The 20,574-nt window shown below is 36.6% G+C and overlaps 1 protein-coding gene across 3 annotated transcripts in view; it reads right to left on the reverse strand.

Moving 5' to 3' along the window:
- LOC121420499 (hemicentin-1-like) overlaps positions 1-20,574 on the reverse strand; it is a 63,360-nt gene that overhangs the window by 22,859 nt on the left and 19,927 nt on the right. For all 3 annotated transcript variants that reach the window (XM_041615160.1, XM_041615161.1, XM_041615159.1), the window contains exons 3-8: positions 9,335-10,238; positions 7,953-8,294; positions 5,712-6,050; positions 5,019-5,351; positions 2,027-2,335; positions 1,182-1,298 (exon numbers count right to left, since the gene is read on the reverse strand). In XM_041615160.1, coding sequence (XP_041471094.1) covers positions 1,182-1,298; positions 2,027-2,335; positions 5,019-5,351; positions 5,712-6,050; positions 7,953-8,294; positions 9,335-9,410 — 1,516 coding nt within the window. In that variant the 5' untranslated portion in view covers positions 9,411-10,238. The remainder of the gene's footprint in view (positions 1-1,181; positions 1,299-2,026; positions 2,336-5,018; positions 5,352-5,711; positions 6,051-7,952; positions 8,295-9,334; positions 10,239-20,574) is intronic.

The following is a 20,574-nucleotide window of genomic DNA, read 5'->3' on the forward strand; positions in this document are numbered from 1 at the left end:
CAGATCAGTACAGAGACATATTCTGTTATAAGCTACAGGAATGATTGATTCGCACAGAGCTAATGGAGGGGGGGGGGGTGGGACAGCCAAGGAAGATAAAGAAAAAGCAACTAGAGGAAGAGAGTAGAAGGGTTGGGATCAGACAAAGTGGAGGGAGTGGGTAAGGGTGAAGGTTTGATTACTGGGTGAACCTAGCCCCCTAATTCAAGGGTTCCATGACATTTGCTCTGGCGACAATTGCTCCGCTCTAAATTCCACACACTAATTGAATGATCAACTTCAACCTGGATCTAACGCTATACCCTACATCCTAAACCAAGCCCTAAACCTAGGATAAAACCCTATTGCAATCCTACTAACTCTTAATGTGCCATTCACTGTAATGATCCACTTCAACCCTGGATCTAACGCTATACCCTACATCCTAAACCAAGCCCTAAACCTAGGATAAAACCCTATTGCAATCCTACTAACTCTTAATGTGCCATTCACTGTAATCAGCAAGTGCTATTTTTTCAGAGAGTCTATATTTACTTGTTTTATTTATAAAACAATTTCTCATTTGTAATGTATTAATGTATCGCGCGGTGACCCCTTTCATAAGCATCGCTTCTCCGGGGTCTCCGAACCATCTATTTGTTTGTTTGTTTTTTCTGATACTTTGTTGATGCTGTATATTGTACTGTTTTTATTCTTTTGATGGTTGAATAAATAAATGAATTGAATTGAAAAAAAGGGAATCACTCCTGAGACAATAATGTTAAACCTCTTGACCATAAGCTGAACTGAACAATGGAATCACTCATGCATGCAATGCACTCCTCAAATTTCAATAGGCAAAACAATAGCTGTATGACCATTGCATGAAAGTGTGTTCAGGACACTCCAGTGGATGCACAGATATGTGTTCATGGCACGTTAAGGGTTAAGTGAAGCCTGAAGCAATTTGTCGCCAAAGCAAATGTTGTGTCCCCAATGCAACGCGATCAAAGAAGGGAACCATTCCCGAAGCAGTTCGTAAGTTATGCATAACACTACTGGTGGCCTTTTCTTGTGCTAAATGATATATTCCTGTGTAGCTGACTTGGCACCTAAGAACAGGTTCCAGTCTCGGATAATTTACAAAAATTTTACGAAACATCATCTTGATTTAATACTTCAAATGAATGACTGGGTTATACCTTGTATCCAGACTAGATTGGACGCAGGATTGCTGGGCCCGGATCTGCAAACCATGAGCTTTGATGACCCCGCTTCAACCTCAGGACAGATGGTGACCTCAACGGTCGTTGGACAGTCTAAGGATGTGACGAAGATAATAGTAATATATTTTGTCATTATCATCATCAACATCATCAAGTACATAAAATTAATATATTTTGTCATCATTATAAAAAAATTATCATCATTACTTTCATAATAATCTAAAAAATAATTGTCATAATCACTTTCATAATAATCATGAAAACAACATCATCATCACTGTCATCATCATCATCATTATCACCATCATTATCATCATCATCATCATCACTATCATTATCATCATTTTTATCATTGTTTTCATCATAATCATCATCATCATCACAAATATCATCATCATCACCATCACAAATATCATCATCATCACCATCACAAATATCATCATCATCACCATCATCATCATCATCATCACCATCACCACCATCACCATCACCATCATCATCACCATCATCATTATAATCATCATCATCTTCACCATCATCACCATCACCATCATCACCATCATCATCATCATCACCATCACCACCATCTTCATCACCGTCACCACCATCATCACCATCACCATCATCATTATCAATATCACAATCTTCATAATTATCACCAACAAAGTTTCCACTACCATCCTCATCACCAATACCATCACTACCACTGCAACTACACGTGCAAATGCTTGCACTATCATTGATACCATCGCAACCCTCCCTACAACCACCACCGCCCTCGTATCCCAACCTCCTCCCCCCAAAAAACCTATTCAACTCACAATTAACCACAAGGTTATCACTCATCACTTTCATCGGCTGCGAGAGCTGATCGTGGATGACATTGCACTGCAACGCCAGACCGTTGTCCTCCCTCAGAGGCAGGTACCGCAGCTGGCTCAAGGCGTCGATACGGTTGCTGGCGTCTGCAGACACCTGAAGCGTTGCATCGGCGCTGAGGTTCCTGGTGCCAATGAACCATTGAAAGGAGGGGGATGGGTGGCCGTTGTCGGCTTCGCAGGTGATGGAGGTCTGCTGGTTTTCATTGAGGGTGTCAGGGATACCACTGATTACCGGTGGGTCAGGTGGACCTAGTCAGATATGAAATATCAAATATAAGTAATAGTAAAAATACCAACATCAGCAAAATATTAATAATAATGATGATGATGAGGATGATGATAATAACATTAAGGATGATGACGATGATGATGGTGTTGATGATGATAATGATGATGATGATTGATGATGATGATGAGAGCGGTGTTGGCTCAGTCGGTTATGCGTCTGCCCGTCGAACCAAAGATTGTGGGTTCGAGTCCACCCCGGGCAGATGTCTGAAGCCAGTGCGTTGTGTGTAAACGTCTCTCCCATGTTTCATAGATGCAGGCTATGTTACATTGGAAAACACTCCGTCCCTTGGATAGGACGATAAATGGAGGCCCTGTGTAGAGGAGAGTCACCACCTTTGCACGTTAAGAACCCACTGCACTATTCATATAAGAGTAGGGGGATACCCTGGTGTAGTGGTCCACCTGAATTCCCCCCAAGCAGTTATATCGGGAGGAGAGACCTGCGGGTCATAGTGATTCAGTTCGCTTTTCGCCTCCCAGGCACAGGTGACGCCAAACAAATAATAATAATGATGATAATAATAAGGATGATGATGATAATAATGATGATGAAAATTATGATATTGATGATGATGATAATAAAAATCATAATAATGTGAGTTGTCTACAGACCATTGTAATTGTCATCGCTTACTTGTGTTTTAAAGCGTGTACCATTAAGATGTGAAATTATATTCATACCTCTTCTAGATTTATATGCATTACAGTTCATTTGATAATGTAACTCTTATCAAATTTCAATTCAATTTGAAATCATGTTATAGAATTACAGCCATTGTAAAAAAAAATGCATCAATAAATCAAATGAACAAGGAAAAAGGAAGAAGAAACAAAGAAAAGCGTGTGAAAGGAAGAGAAGACAAAGAATCATAACAATAATGAAAAGGATATTAACATTCAATGAAAACAGATTCATCATCTTAGATTCATCCAAACAAGGGATCAGAAAAAAGTTTCAACAATAAATCGGAATGAATATATCTAATTTCGAGACATATACAGTGTTGCTCAAAATTAAGTGGATGGTACTTAACCCCATCAGAAAATGAACATATTCCCTAAAATCCCAATTGACAGCTCTTGATAAATTATGAAATCTAGAAAGGATATTTTTTTTCAAGAAATATATAGAGAGAAGAGTATGTTTTTCAACCTCAAGAAAAACCTGCAGCTCATATTTGATCCTGAATAGCTGAATTGAACAGATGTACAACTTCACAAGTTCATATTTCTTATTACTCTTCTGTTTTGGCTCTTAAGAAAACCCCCATTTATAATTCATTTTCTTGTTTTGCAATTGAAGGTCAAATATCATTTCCTAGTGTGATGTTCCTTGTTGGATCCAGAGAGAGTATTTCATTTAAATGCTTCCTGGCGCCAGTCAAACAAGAACCGTTCCTTGTATAAAAAAAATGTCTAACTTTTCGCTGTCAAGGAAATGCCTAAAGGTTAATGGGAGAGATGACAAATTTGCAAAGTTTTGAGAAATCTCGTTCAGGGTTTATTTTCTTTATTGCATTTGAGAGCAAGATTCATTTAATGGGGAATTCAATAAATAACCAATGTACATGTACACACCTGGTAGGTGTTTCATATTGAAAGCTGTTCGTATTAAAGTTAAAAGGGTACTCTGGGCTGAAAATATCTATATCTAAATAAATAGAGTAAAATTCATAGAGCAAAATGCTGAAAATTTGAATAAACATAATTTCATATAATAAAATACAAAAGAACAAGTGGGGATATGATATCATCAATTTGCTCATTGACTTTTCATGAAGACATGCCTAGAACTGTTTCACTGTAATAATGCAAATCTTATAAATATCATAACATTACTATTCATTGTCCGATTTTGATCAAATTTTCAGTGTTTTGTTTGTCTGATTTTTCTTTCCCTGTTTGAGTCATATAATTTTCAGCCCAGAGCAGCTGGTGAACCTTTCTTACGCCAGTCGTTCTTAAAGTTGCTCCTAACTTTATACGAACAGATTCATGAAACTCCCACCAGACCCCCATTTTAAATGTACTACAGGAGGAGCAGTAGCTCAATCGGTAGAGCGGGCATTTCAGATTCCAGTTGCCCGGGTTCAATTTCCATTTGGTGCACTAGTGCCCTTTGGTAAAGTATTTAAATCCCCATCAAGTCCCTCGGAGAGGGCCTTAAGTCGTTGTTTCTCTGGTTGCCTGTAAGCAATAATTCTTTCTTTGACGGCAATCAGGTAAAAAAATCACCATTTACCATTTAAATATAAATACTTCATGGAATTCCCCAATACATTATCATAATCATAATTTCTATTTCAAAGAAATAAAAATAATAGGCATTTATATAGCGCCATCTATCTAGAAATATTCTATTCCATGGCGCGATGCTATTATTATTTTTATTGTTACCCCGGCTCTAGCTCGAGCTGCCTTTCAGCGCTCAGTGCATTCAAGGAATTAATCCTGCCAGGTACCCATTCACCTCACCTGAGTTGAGTGCATCACAATGTGGCTAAATTTCTTGCTAAAGGAAATTACGCCATGGCTGGGATTCGAAACCACGACCCTCTGTTTCAAAGTCAGAAGACTAATCCACTGGGCCACAACGCTCCATAATACACCCCGGATTTAATTAACACTGAATTCTACATACCGTCAATAGATAGCCTGATACTGACGTCACGGCTGATGCCAAAGGTGGTTGCCTGGCATCGCAGAACCTGCTCGTGATGTTCTCTTGAAGGCTGGATGATGATGCTACTCGATGCATCCTGCAACCTACTGTCGTTGGCGTTCGGGGTAAACACCGGTCTACCGATCCCGGACGCAACTTGCACCCCATCGAGGTACCATGTGATCGCAGAGGCGGGCCTTGTTCCAAGGCTTTCACAGGTGATGGTGTTCGAGGTGCCTTCATCTAGTGTTAGCGTTCCTCCGTCGGAGATGATGACAGAGTTGTAAGCGATGTTTACATTCTTGGGAGGAACTAGAGGAAAGAAATAGTGCGATCTTTATAAAATACATTTCAAACATGTGTTGGTGGTCACCTCTCTATACTGTATACATGTACATGTAGCAGCAACCTGCCTACAGTGACCACTAAAACTTATTCCCATGGAGGCACATTTTGTGTATAAGAACCTGTCTATACCAGCCACCTGGCTATAAAGGCCACTAAAACTGATTCCCATGGAGGCAAATTTTGTGTATAAGAACTAACTATTAAAGGCTATTAAAATTTGGTCATGTGATGGGCTGATTGCAAACTAGCAATGAATTGCACTGAATTCCAACATTATTAATAAGATAGCCAGGAAATTGCTCTTAAAAAGAAAACCCCACGTACCTTGCACATCAAGCTGAATGAATTTTGTCAGGGATGTCGCTAGAGCAGGATGCGTCGCTTCGCAGGTGACCGCTGTCAGATGGTCAGCCATCGATGCTGTGAAGGTCACCTCCCTGCTAGACACGGTCAGCTTACTAGCGGTCACTGGCTGGTCAACCTGATCCTCCTCAGTGATTTGAGCTGTGGTGGACGTCCACTCCAGGTCAACTGGAGGGTTGGCACCGGGTTCAGTCGTGCAGGTGATGGTGTAGGTTTGACCGGACAGAACGGGGACAATGTCACCTTGCTGATGGCCAGCTGGGGTCATTGTGTCTGAGAGCTTCAAGCTAACTGGGGGAACTAGAAACAACAAAAAAGCTTTTTTCCTTTATGAAGATAACCATTTGATAAACTGGGATGGCCCATCTTAGAAATATACTCCAATGATGTAAGGACAAGATCTTTGGTGAGGCATTGTGAGAAGTAATAATAGACTGAATTTTCTGAATATGCTAATGCATTCCACTGCCATAGATGGGGAAACAATTAAATTGACTGGAAAATCTAGACTGCAAATTGCTTAAAGATGAATGGAGTATATTATGGCCATAGCACACCTTACGACTGTTCGCAACCCGATTTTGGAAAGTTAGAATGTAGTCGCACTCTCTTCATTTTCTGAAAATGTGAATGTAACATATCAATTTATTTGAGGTTAAAATTAATTGAAAGAATACTAATACATGTATAACCATTTTGAAAGATTGCATACCTCTATTTTGGAGTAAAGGCCAAATAAGTTTCAAATCGTAACCAATCGTATGACGTCATTATGACTAGACATTAAATTCCCTTATATTCTAAGGATGATAGCATAGTCACAGATTTAAACAGGTATTCGTATGATTATTTCAAACATTACACGGTAAGATATTCAAAGTCTCGATATTAGCATCAAATTCTACAACATTTTATTCTCAAATCAGGTCGCAGACTAATTGTAAGGTGTGCGGTCACCTAACACAGGTCTGAGGTCACCTATCACAGGTGTGAATCCACTTTCAACCTTTGTGTAAAGGGATTTGATAGTCTTGTCATCTTGGTTTCTAGTCTAATCATGGAGTATGCGCTATGGTGCAAAAAGTGATGAAATAATGTGACTGTAATTTGTAGAGAAGAGTTATTTATTTATTTCAAAAGTCCAGTATTAAACCAAAATTACAGGTCTATATCTTTCAATGTGCTATACATGTACATGTACATGTAGACTTTGGTTGGTATCACGTTTGAGTAACGTTTTTTTTTATGCTGACTTATTGCAGATCTAAACACAAGAGATAACATTGGCAAATATTCTGCATATTATTTCCAAATTAAAGGGGAATCTAGCCTTGGTAATAAAATGTTGCGTTGAAATTGAAAAAAATGTGACAGAATGGTGAAAGTTTAAAAGAAATATGACAAGCAATAAAAAAGTTATGGCTGTTTTAAAATTGAGATCCCTATAAATATGTAGATTTCAAATTGGCAACTGGGTAAGTAAATTATGACAAGGGCAAGGATGAATTTACCATAATTACATTTAGCCATTTTATGTATTGGAGTACATGGAATTGTAGTCCTTGCCTTACATCACCATGACATCACATATGAAGCCAATTTGAAGTCTTCATGTGTTTAGTATTACCAATATTTACAACTATTTGAAATTCATAACTTTCTTATTGTTTGTCCAATATTGTTCTAACTGTCACCTATCAATGTGTCTAATTTTACTTTTTCCACTTGAAACAAGTTTCTATATAGGTTGGATTCCTCTTTAAATTGCTCTTTTTAATATTCTATCTACACTATGTGGTGCTCTAATACCCCTTTCACAAACCTATCCTCCAATTATCAGCCTAAGAGTTATGCGGATAATTCAATAAAAATTGCATTCACAAACTCCGAAAATAATCCGCACTATTTTTTATGAGCGCCCGACCTGAAAAAGGCGGATAATTGTCATGACAACTGCACACGCCCCCTCTGATTGGGTTGTGTTGGAAAAGGGTGACCTTGTGACCGCACTATGGCAATTATCGGCATCACTTTGGAAAGCATTCATTAAGTCAAAATCTGGTCCCGATGCCGCTATTATGCGGATAATTGCAGCATCGAAATATGCAGATAACTCTGGATCAGCTCCAATTTTTACGACCCAATTATGCGGATGTTATCGCATAATTGGGTTTATGAAAGGGGTATAATGAAAATACTCACCATTCACAATCAGGCGAGATGTACTTCCTGCAGACCCATAGAAAGAGGTGACTTTACACTCATAAACATTATCATCCTCCAAAGAAGCATCTCTGATTGTCAAATTACCGCTTGATATTAAATCAACGTCCAGAGAATAATGGTCTGTATTTTGGTTTGTTCTGCTGCAAGCATTAGGGCAACTATGAGCTGCTAACACACTCGAGCCCATTTGCCATGAGAGAGAGCCAAAGTAAAGTTCATCAGTCTTAGGCTCGTAATTGCAAACTAATGTCACCGTTTCTCCTTCTTTGACGGATAGATTCTCAGGCGTTGATACGACCGTTTGTTGAGCATCAATCACTGTGGAGGAAAAAAAATGAGAAAGAAAAAAATGCATTCAGTATCAACATTGTTATTAAAGGACAGTCCACCCCAACAAAAACTTGATTTGAATAAAAAGAGAAAAATTGAACAAGCATAACACTGAAAATTTCATCAAAATCGGATGTAAAATAAGAAAGTTATGGCATTTTAAAGTTTCGCTTATTTTCAACAAAATAGTTATATGAAGGAGCCAGTTACATCCAAATGAGAGAGTTGATGACATCACTCACTCACTATTTCTTTTGTATTTTATTATATGAAATATTGTTATTTTCTCGTCATTGTCATGTGAAATGAAGTTTCATTCCTCCATGAACACGTGGAATTCCATTATTTTAACATTTTATGCTTCAGGCAAGGAGGTCCTAATCGTCAAATTCGTAAAAATTGAAATATTGTATAATTCAAACAATAAAAAACAAAAGAAATAGTGAGTGAGTGACATCATCGACTCTCTCATTTGGATGTAACTGGCTCATTCATATAACTATTTTGTTGAAAATAAGCGAAACTCTGAAATGTCATAACTTTCTTATTTTACATCCGCTTTTAATGACATTTTCAGCATCGCGCTTGTCTTATTTTTCTCTATTGATTCAAATCAACATTTTTCTGAGGTGGACTTGACCTTTAACTACATGTACATATTTAATGCTGCACTCTTACCCTCATAATCTTAAATCTCATGTTGTAAAAGAATGTTACCGACATAATACTGAGAATCCCCTCTCAATGGCCCAAAGTCACAAAGGTTTATTCCAATTATACCACTGTACCAAACTATGGACTTTGTAGATTTGCACTTACCCTTATCCATCAATGTTAGGGTATATCACTTTTCGTGGGGGGGGGCAAAATTATCAAAAAGAAGATTTTGATGAAATTAAGGAAATACATGACTGGATTATCAGACCTTAACATGATTTTTTTTTTTAATGTACCTGTAAGCACAAATACATGGATCCTTTATTACCATATTTTTGTGTCACTAATTCACAATATCTGTCAGTACTCACCTAAATGCGACCATGGTCTCCATAGTAATGACAAGAAAGAGATGATGAAGAACTTGTAATAAACAGTAGTTGCCATGGTAGCTACAATACTGTAATCAACCAAAGTCACAAGACAACACTAATCAATGTTTTCACCTTTCAGCTTCTGAGTTTCTATATTTACCCTCGTGGAATCATTAATGTTCTCCTTGAATGCTTATTTTGAATCTAAATAAATCTATTTATCACACTGGAATGTTGTCAACAACCTGAAATCACACAGATCCTCTGAAATCATAACAGCTATTTTGAGGCACGAATTTGGCACAACTCATCGCGATCCAGTCCAAATTGGAGATATTTCCACAGGGATTCCTAATTTTCCTGCTAATTGGCCATCTGCGTTCAATCCTCTTTTTGCTACACGAAGACACTCCAGATTCATTAATTTGGAATTTTTGACCAATTTGGCAGCGGCTTTTGTGATGGTATCAATCACAATTCATTGAATGCTTACTCTCCTCAAATATTTATCAGAGTTCACTTTCTGCAGCAAATGAAGTTGCTTTCCCTCCTGTTTACTCAACAAATCTGGTCCGCAAAGAGGTCGTTCCTCTGTATCCTTTCGATTTCCAGGTGTCTATTAAATGCGTTGCTCTACTACAAACTGACGCTCTGTTGAATCCATGAAAGAGATTTTCTGCTACATTAGGCGATTGATCCGCTGTTTGTCAAACGCTGTCAAGTTTTCCCTGCTAATCGCCTGATGCCTTGCTTGCACTGGGCTTTTTTCCTGTTATATCGACGGCGGTACGGGTGAGAACTGATCCGACTGACACCAAGTCATTCACATGATCATAACTGTAGTTACATCCTTCCTTCAATCAGCAGACATCAGTTTAATTATAGCATCCCTTCCGGATCTCTGCAAGTAAAAAGACGAAGAATAACAGTTGGTCCTACCTAAAATAAACTCATAAAATCTTTTAAAAAAATGATTCATAAGGAAGTAAAAAATAATCACCAATAACAGTTTTAAACTTTGTTGAGGTTTCTTGTCGTATCGGTGCATGTTCCATAAATTTCTATATGATGATGATGATTATTAAACTTAAGGCCTCGTCCAACTGGCCGATGGACACAAACATAATCATAACGAATACAGCGGCCAAGAAAAATTTCAGGTTGGCTCTATCCGTTTTCATCCACTCCAGAAATGGGCGAACAATGAAATCATAGTAATTCATATAGAGCGTATGAACTATGAAATGCCTACAAGCAAAGAGTTCACAACAGATACATAACGTTTTCCAACGGATGGCAAGATTCTTTTCTGTTTTACGTCTTAAGTGCAGTGGGACCAAGCCTTTAGGTACAGTACACCTGTACCTTGTTACAAGTCAGAGCAGCATCTTTCGCTCTGGAATCCAGCGAATTGTGGCCTTTAATTCTCACACTCCATCACAGACAAATCAATTTTAAGGAATACAAAAAAGCTGCTATGATCAGATGTACAGTATAGTGCCTTCAAAGTATTAGATTCCTGTTAAAAGGACGTGGCACAGACTTCTGAAATTTGAAAGGGGGATTTTACACAAAGACGATATGGAAAGAATGGTCGATTCTGGGTATGGAATCAGGGACAGTTTGAGATGTTTCAGGACTACTAGCCATGATGCCATTCAAGATAGCTGTGGTGCATTAATGCCTAGTCCCAGCAGATATGAATAATGTGAGCTTGACTGAAGCGTGAAACCACATCCATGAACAAACCCAGTGTCTGTCGGAAACAGTGGTGTATTATTATTCCATTCCGTTTGTACTGTATATTATACTGGAGGTATTTAATGGTTTTGTGGTTTAACAGCAACCCGCACAATGATAACAAGGAGAGTACTATAAATCACCCACATGATTCACAATAAATGCAAATTAAATGCCAATTAATTGTTGCAATAACTTGCCAGCATACATGCAAAATAATAACGTCATTAAGGGTTTGGAGGAATCATAGATCCTACAGTACTTCCATGGATCCTACTTTTAGGATCCATGGATGATTTCAACAATAAAAATTGCTGAGACTGACTACAAGGGTGATCTGAGGCCCGTTGCAGAAAAAGTTGTTTAAACGCAAACAAAAAAATCAAACGCAAGTCCCAAATGCGCGGTGTTGATTGGTTGAAATTAGGTTGCGCATGATTTTTAGAGTTGCAATTGATTGCAACTCTTTCTGCAACGGGCCCCTGGGCCTGGTCTTACAAAGACTTACGATTGATCCAATCAATCACACCTACATGTATATAAAACCAGCAATGTCAACATCTAAAATTACATCTTTATTCAAAGTATTTTCTACAAATTATGTATATTCATACATTCACTGTTTTCGAGAAAATTCAGTAGGCTTCTTTGTTTTCATTGAGCAAATTTCCTGAAGAAAAATTATGACGGTGATGGATTTCCATATACTTGAGATTGATCGGATCAATCTTTACTCTTTGTAAGACAAGGCCCTAGTGCCACGAAATAGAAAATAAACTGATCTAGAACCTGTCATTTGTTATTAGAGAAATATATTGAATTTATACGAAATAATCTGGTTTTTCTTTCAAATTAGTCCTTGAATTATATGTATATTCATGGATATTTAGAAATGTCATGGACACACATAAAAATACATACAGTATAAATGCAAATTATGAAAGTACAAGAGGTCAAATCAAGAGGTGTTCTTTACCGTAGATTCTAATGAGATCCTTAATTCTAGTGCATTGAACTTTTGGGGGAAGCTGTTCAAGCTAATTTCCCATGTTTAACTTCAAGAATTTAAATACGAAAAACACAATTAAGAGAGGAAATCTACATATAGTCCATTACACAGCAAATGACCACAAAAATTAGTGGAAAGTGCAATGAAAACAGCGAAATTAGTGCAAACCAGCTACTAGAATTACTATAAACATTGGCCCAGGGGTACGAAAAAGTGCATAAAAACAGGTCACTAGCATGCAGTAGTTGCCCAGCTGACCAAGCCACCAACCAACCTCCATGAATATAAATGAAGTTCTGTTGGTGTTCCAGTAGTCAAGTTCACATAAGGCGGTGCTGCACCATCCTGAGTTTGCCCAATCTCAAGATTTTAGCCCGATCGGCCCTCTTCGCGATTAATCTCGAGATTCAAGAAACCCCGTCTCCACCATCGCAAGAAGAGCAATTCCTGCTCGAGCGAGGCATTGATGCATTGCCGTGTATAAATAATCCCAAGTGCATCTGCACCTACCAATTAGCGCGATAATTTGTGAAATAGCGCGCTATTTTGCAAATAATCCCAAGTTGACTTGGGATTGCAATCTCGAGATTAATCCTACGAAATAGCGCGATAATTGCGTCTGCATTGCAAATAATCTCGAGATTGTTCAGATCGGGATAATTTGCCAGATCAGAAATAGCGTGCTTATTTGAAAACTCGGGATGGTGCAGACGGCTCTATAGTGGATGTTGAGCTCATGCAAGACCATCCTCAATCTGGTTGATGTACATGTATAATCTTGTTTTGTGTACATATCATATTGTGTAAAACTTTTTGGCTCTATAATTTTAGAGTTCCTTGAAGGCCCCGAAATGTACCTGAAGATGGTTTGCCATAGACAACCGGGGGGGGGGGGGGGGGGGGGGGGGGGGGGGGGGCAGTAAAATATATTGCTGTACACATGAATGACCCCAAATACCCAAATAGTCATGTGAACACTGCTACATGTACTTCTCCAAGCATGTACAGTGTACATGTATATTCTTGCCATGTCAATCCAAAGGGACCTGAAGGGCAGAAAGCCTTCACCTGAACAGATGTGGAATAAGGTCTATTTTCATTTGTGGCCAATGGCGTCACTACATCTTCTTGAAAAAGGATGTGTCAAACCAGATTTGTTAAACAACTCAGCTCAGACAAGCCGACCCATTGAGTGTTAAAAATAAAGTATAAAATTCTCAGATTTCCTGTTTGTTCATTGTACTGACAAAATACAGACTAATCAATTTTTTTAACTCCTTCACAGGGAATAGACTCTGATATTGAGAATTATAAACAAACTAGGGATCTCCATAAAAAGAGAAGAAAAAAATGAAAAAGATACTTTAAAAAAAATAAATGAAGGGAAATTCAGCTGCACATATTGAAAAGTGAATTACCCTATTGAATTCCCCATTACAGTTTACAGCCATATACTGCATAATATAATTACTTTCTTTTATCACCTCCACATTTAGGCCCATTTGGAAAAAGAGAAGAATACTAGGCAAACATAATGGAAGCTCAACTTCCAGGCAATCATGACTTTCCCGGCTTAACCATCATACTTTCTAGAAAACCAATCCGATTTCATCAAAAAATTCATTCTAGTGGCCCAATCAAACGTACAGAAATGATATCGGAGAAATGGTAAAAATGCATGGTTCTATAAAAGCAATTCATGAAACAAATAATGATTTTTCACTGAATATTGTTATAAGCTACTGAAATCCTTGCATCTGATTGGTGAAAAGCAGATTTGTGGGTGAAAATGACTTGTTTCATGAAATATTCATTCACATAACAAAATGTGGATAACTACAAAGTATGTAAATAGAGGGGAACTATCATTAACAAATAAAAGATTCTTGTTAATATGGATACATGCATTTTATTTTACTTTATCTCAAAATTTTTCATTCTCTAGCAACCCTCTGGCATCTGTATGTAAGTAGCCTGAAGTAGGTTTGTCTTAATAATTCAACAAACCAAGGACCAAAGTTACTCTGTCAGAGAGTAATACATGTAGGTCCTTGATAAAATTGAGGATTACAATAAGAGTGTGAACTCTCCCATTACTGAAGGGAATGTCAGAGTTATTTCCACCAACATAAATCCCAATATTTGCAAAATGACTGTCATGCCAACCCAGTGGAGTGTGGCTGATAACAGAATATTAAAAGGAAAGTGAAATTAAAACTTGTTTCAGATGCAATAAAAGAACATTCTTCAGGGATTTGTGTAATTCACAAAAACAGAAACTCTTCTTATTCACAAGCTGACCCCTACCATCCCCCGACAGATGAACAAAACAGCATTTCCAACGTTCAGTACTTTCAGGAATAAGAAAGAGAATGAACAGATCCATCAACGGTCAATCGATACAGTCTCAAAACTGTCTCATTCGCTTTGGCATTTGGTTCCTGTTGTTAATTATGGCTCCCTCTCTAAAGACATGGAAGATGTCAATCACCCCCCCCCCCCTCCCATAAGGGGGTTCCCCCAAATAACAGCTAGACTGTACTCTTCTGTTAATGCACCCTAGAGGCTTCAAAATCAATCACAAAATTAGATTTTCTCAATCTACAAAGGTCAAATTTTTCATTTGCTCAAAGCTTCAATTTTTGTTCTAACATACTGAAGAACAATATAGCTAGATTAATTGGTGGCATGAGCCAAACATTTTGAGGGGGCTAAATATGGTGTAGCAGGCAAAATTTATCACAAAGTTGTGAGCGAGTGAGCAAACATTTGAACATTTTTATTACAAACATCTGATTTTGTGATAGATTTTTAGGTACATGTAAATTGCCTATCCATCTCTTGCCAACTCGTCCACTCATCACATGGTCTATGTATGTACCTTCGTTTAGTCTTTATGCCATTCCATCCATCAACAGTTCGTCTAACAACCATTTCATCCATCAACATTTCGTCTAACAACCATATGGTCCAATCACCACTTCATCTAATCACCAGTTCGTCTATGACCATTTCGTCTCGTAACCAGTTGGTCTATAAATATCCATTTTATTTTCATTCATTTCGCTAAATTAACACTTACAGTGTAGTCCAATTAGACTTGGAGTAAATGGCAATTGGACCAACTAGATATTAGATGAAATGATTATTAGACCATGTGGATAGTGGACGAACTGATGGTAGACCAAATAATAGTAGACAAATAGGCATTAGACCTACTGAAAATAAACCAATTTTGACATAATATTCAAAAAATAATATCTCACCCTTCTCTTTTTTCTCTTGGTCCTAAAAGCCCCCCCCCCCCCCCCATATGCCACTGCTATTCTTTCATTTCATTATTTTTGTCACTCATTGTAAATCAAAATTCCTTTTTTTATTCAAGTTTTGCAACACATACAATAGGCCTATTTGAATTTAACCAATCAAAGCTATCAAGATTAATTTTTAAAAAATGAAAGTTTCATTAGGAATGTGTTGAAGAGTTCTCCTAATCTTCTCACATCTTGTTGAACATGGTCTTTAATTTGAAGAAAAAAATCTTTAATTGGAAAACAGATGTTCCTTAGATTAGGAGTAATGACACACTACATTTCACCATTAATGAGTCATTAAGGAATGTCTTATTAATGATACAGCATCTAAAATTAGAGAGGGGAAATATAAGTAATGCTTGTCTATTGGACTCTGTTATTTATGATGGGTTCTCAATTTTATCCGGATTCTCCTATTTGTTAATACCTCTACCCCCTTCTCTCCTTTCTTAATTCCAGTAATACTGTTATCCTCTTGGAACCTCTTCAATCTTCTGCTTTCTTCTTCAATAAGATTACTTGTTCCATACTGTATGCAGGGTACTACATAAGCACTTGCCCGATTGCCCGGGGCAAGTAAAAGTTAGAGTCGGGCAAGTATTATGGAGTTAAGGCCAAAACTACTTGCCCGAATTGGGCAAGCAAAATTCTCAAAGAAGAATGACCAAAATTAGGGTTGATACATGTATGATATATTGACCCTAATTTTGGTCATGGCTGGCAAGATAAAATCTCTTTAATAGGAAAAAGAAATGCAATATTACACAGTAGATCAGGACATGTCAAAAGAGAAAAAAGGTCAATGGTTTATAAAACCGCAAAACTTTCTTTTGGAGAGGTAAATTTTAATGATTTTTTCGGGCAAGTGAAATAGATTTTTGGACAAGTATATTCGTAGTTATGTAACACCCTGCTATATGATTTGAATTTAAATAAAAAAGGCCGGAAAAATGCTTTATTTACATGTAAAAAGTTCTAATGGGGGAAAAATGTATTCAATGACTACTATGCTTGCTTTTGTATATTTGATGTTACATGAGTAGACATGTACACGTAGTTCATACTAGCCATTTACCAAAGCTATAGACCTATAGACATTAAGCCAAGAAAAGTTTATTTATATTTCTTTATGTATTTATTATGTATTTTATTATTTACTGATATTTATTTATTTATTCATTCGTTTATCTATTATTTATTTATTTATTTATTTGTTTGTTTATTCATTCATTAATTCATTCATTCATGCATTTATTTATTCATTTATTCATTCATCCATTTATTTATTTATATATTTATTAATTCATTTTTTATTAAGTATTATTTGAACAGGGTCTCCCTGTAGGCAGGCAAATACTGTTGTACTTGGGGGCCCTGTAAATATAAAACAAAACAATATACATGTACATGTACTATACAATACAAAATGGAATATACATATCTTTATACAAAAAACAGATGAAAATTTCAGGTATACAGAGAAATGAAATTGAAACACATCACATGCTAAGATTTTTAATCTAAACACCGTGAACATTTTTTAAAAACAAATCATTTCATTTTCTTACACAAGTATCTCTCGTGATATTTTTTTATTGTGCAATCCAACAAGAAGTTGAAGCTTTTTTTATTGAGGAAAGGGGATTCTTTTAAATCGAATTGCCAATATTTTATTTCTATTTTCACTTTCTTTATTGCTATCTGATTTCATATCATCAATCTCTTCTTGACAGGCAGTTGTTATTGTGCAATTCAAACAAATCTATTTATAATTTTCCATCAAAGAAATTTTTTTTCAATCTATCTTTGACTTGAAAACAGGATGTACTTGACTTTGCATTTGAAAAAAATACAAAGATCATTGTTCCATTTCTTATTTGTCCCTTTTTTCACTTTCAGTATATGTATGACACTAAAAATACCTTGTCCTATAAAAGCAAACAATGAAAGACTCACAGCAAAACCATAATTTAAAGATGTAAAGGCCTCATTTTATAAATGATTGCTTCTGTTTTTTCCTCATCCTCGCTATTACACACACGCACACACACACCCACATACACACCTCTAATATCACGAAAAGAGAAACAGATTAGGAAGTGATTGGTAATAGAAAGTAACACAAATTTATAATAACAATAATACCAATTTTATATACCGCAAATTCGCAAATTGCCTCTAAGCGGTTAAGAAAAAGGAAAATGAAGTTTAAAGGAAATACTTTGCACAACAAATTGTATCAAAAGTAATATTACAATTTACAACTTTTGCTCACCAGATCATGAATAAAGAAATACCATCAAATGGCCCAATAAACATACGATATGATCAAAGACATTTAAGACATGAAACACATCTCATCATACACCAGCATTTGCATTATCATTAAAGCCATTTATAGTCATATAATTCACATATTTTTACTATTTTTTGTGTTCACATACCAAATCAAAAGGAAAAAACAAATATGGGGGCATAGGGTAATTCCCCCCCCCCCCCAAAAAAAAAAGGCCTGGAAAATGCCCCTTGACTGTCATACAGTATTAAAAGCTTCCAATGTACCAAATTATGTTGTGAAAAGTAGGCACAAATAATTAAAAGGAATAATAATTTTTGCCTAATGTCAAATCCAGGCGGGCAACACGGGTCACAAACCCCCTTTATATACATGTATATATGCATGTATATATATTGAGAATTGAATGTACCTGTCGAAACAAAACCTTGTGCCCCATTTATTTCTAGATTTGCTAGACTGTCTTAGAACCCCTCTAAGAGGCCATTCTCATTACGCTTTCTAAAACTAGTTTACTACATGTAGAAACCGATTCAGGAGACCAGTTTGGAAGATCGCTTAGCTAGCGTTCCCACTTGATCATACGAAAGTGGTTTTCAAAATCACTGCAAGTAAAGCGATCTTGTTGCTATGGAAAAGCTCTCGTTGGGGTGACACGTTTCACACAAAATTTGAAACGGCAACGTAGGCATTCTACATCGGTCGTGTGGAGTAGCGTGCTCAAAATGTGCGAACATTGCTTCCCAAAGAACGGTTGTGTCCTCACGCTAAAACCAGTTTAACGAGGCAAAACGATCTTGAAAACTCCATCACAAGGTGGTTTTCTGAACAGGTTAGGAAGATCGCTTCGACCGTTCTCACTACGCGTTATAAAACTAGTTTCCAGTAAAACTAGTTCTATAGGAAGGTAGTGAGAACGGTGTCTACGTCGAACTCCTGAATCTGCACATACACACCTAAAAGGTGAAAGCTGATATGTCATATTGCGCCAAGAAATCCTGTCCGCTGGGGGAGGGTCGGAAACGATTGGGAAGTGATAGGTATTCCTGGGATGGCCTCAGAAACAAGAGTTTCACTTCCATTATGAGCCTCTAAAGGAAACCAGGGAAATAAGAGCAAGTGCAGCGAGGATTTGCGCTGGATTTATGATGAGGTTGGGTATGTCTGTATAGTGGCTTGATTTGAACTGTATGTCATGTGAATTATCAAGGACATGGTTTTCCAAACTAGGCCTTTATGTTGTTCTACATGAATGCTAACAAGAGAATTCTCTATTGCAGACAAAAAAGGAGCAAATAATCCTATGTTCTGGTAAATGACAGACAAAAGTTTCCCATAAAAAAATCAAATGAAGTCACGTTGCCTTCTACATGTATCTCCATAATAAAATTGTATGTTTAGCTTTTTTTTTTTGAGACATGGGTAAATCCAATGAGATGTGGGAACCTACATATGTATTTTCCACAAATGATCTGCCTGCTTGGTTTCGGCAAATCTGCAAATTCAAGGAAAACTCCTAAGACACTCCTCTTTTAAGGAGAATATGAAGGGTAATAGAATTCAACACAAAGATAAATTTTTATTATATATTAGGCCTATACATACATGTAATACAATATATACAGTAACACACTGAAGTGTAATGACTCAAAAGTAGAAATGCTGGTTGCTCGAATGGGATGGGTATACTATAACCAATACAGAAATGAATGAAACAAAACAAACTCAAATGAATGAATGTAGGAATGACAGAATGAGTGAACATTTTTAATGAATAAAGAATTAATTACTTGACATATAAAAAATGAATGAAAATTGTTAAAGTTGGTAGTCCTACAAATCTATCTAGAAAGAAAGAAAGAAAGAAAGAAGAAAGGAAGAAAGAAAGAAAGAAAGAAAGAAAGAGAAAGAAAGAAAGAAAGAAAGAAAGAGAAAGAAAGAAAGAAAGAAAAAAAAGAAAGAAAGAAAGAAAGAAAAAAAGAAAGAAAGAAAGATAGAAAGAAAGAAAGAAAGAAAAAAAGAAACAAAGACAAACTAAAACATCTTTGCAAATTAATAAATAAATTAATGTCAAAAGGGGGGAAATAAACAAATTGATAATGGAGAAGACTATGGCTCCAGAGTACACAATCATTCCTTCAATATTCTCAAGAGATGGAATGAATGCATGTAGTATCACTTTATGAATCTACCAACTCCCCTAAAGCAGATCACAAACAAAATTTCCCAAATCCTGTTAAATTGCCACGATGCCTAACAAGATTTCTAGAACTACCGCCCGAGAAATACCACCATTCATTTACATATCGCACACACACACCGATGCATCTCAGCCTTCAAATTTGACAAATTAACCTGTAATTGAAAAGATAGGATTTCAACTTGAACCCCGCCCGCCTCTCCGAGACTACCCTTTCATATCCCTCTTGTGTTTTGTCTGATGAAAGCATGTTGTCCTTGCCTTTGCTTGTACCCCTGTGAAAATGACATGCATGCAGGGGAATTATTTTTGCTTCAACAAATCTCAGCGCATCTTGCCCTTCTTACCCTCAGGCGTATGCATAAAAAATATATGAATCATACTAGTCTAAATCATACCGAACACATCACAGTAAAGAAAGAATCAAGTATACTGAATAAATTACTAAATGTTATGCTTTGTATAATTCTATAAACCAGTCAAAAATTTAAATTGATAACACACTTCTTTTAAAAAATTAACAAATGGGACGGGAAAGGGGGCCCTATGTCTGCAATGTAATAATGATAATATTTTTTTTCTTTTCCTCCTTCAGAGGTACTTTATTCTTAATATTCCTTTCTCATTTTAACAATTTCTTCTGAGGCACAGTGAGTTACAAAACAAGTTACATAAAAA

This window comes from Lytechinus variegatus, chromosome 8 (genome assembly GCF_018143015.1).
Source record: "Lytechinus variegatus isolate NC3 chromosome 8, Lvar_3.0, whole genome shotgun sequence".
In the NCBI taxonomy this organism is placed as follows: Eukaryota; Metazoa; Echinodermata; class Echinoidea; order Temnopleuroida; family Toxopneustidae; genus Lytechinus; species Lytechinus variegatus.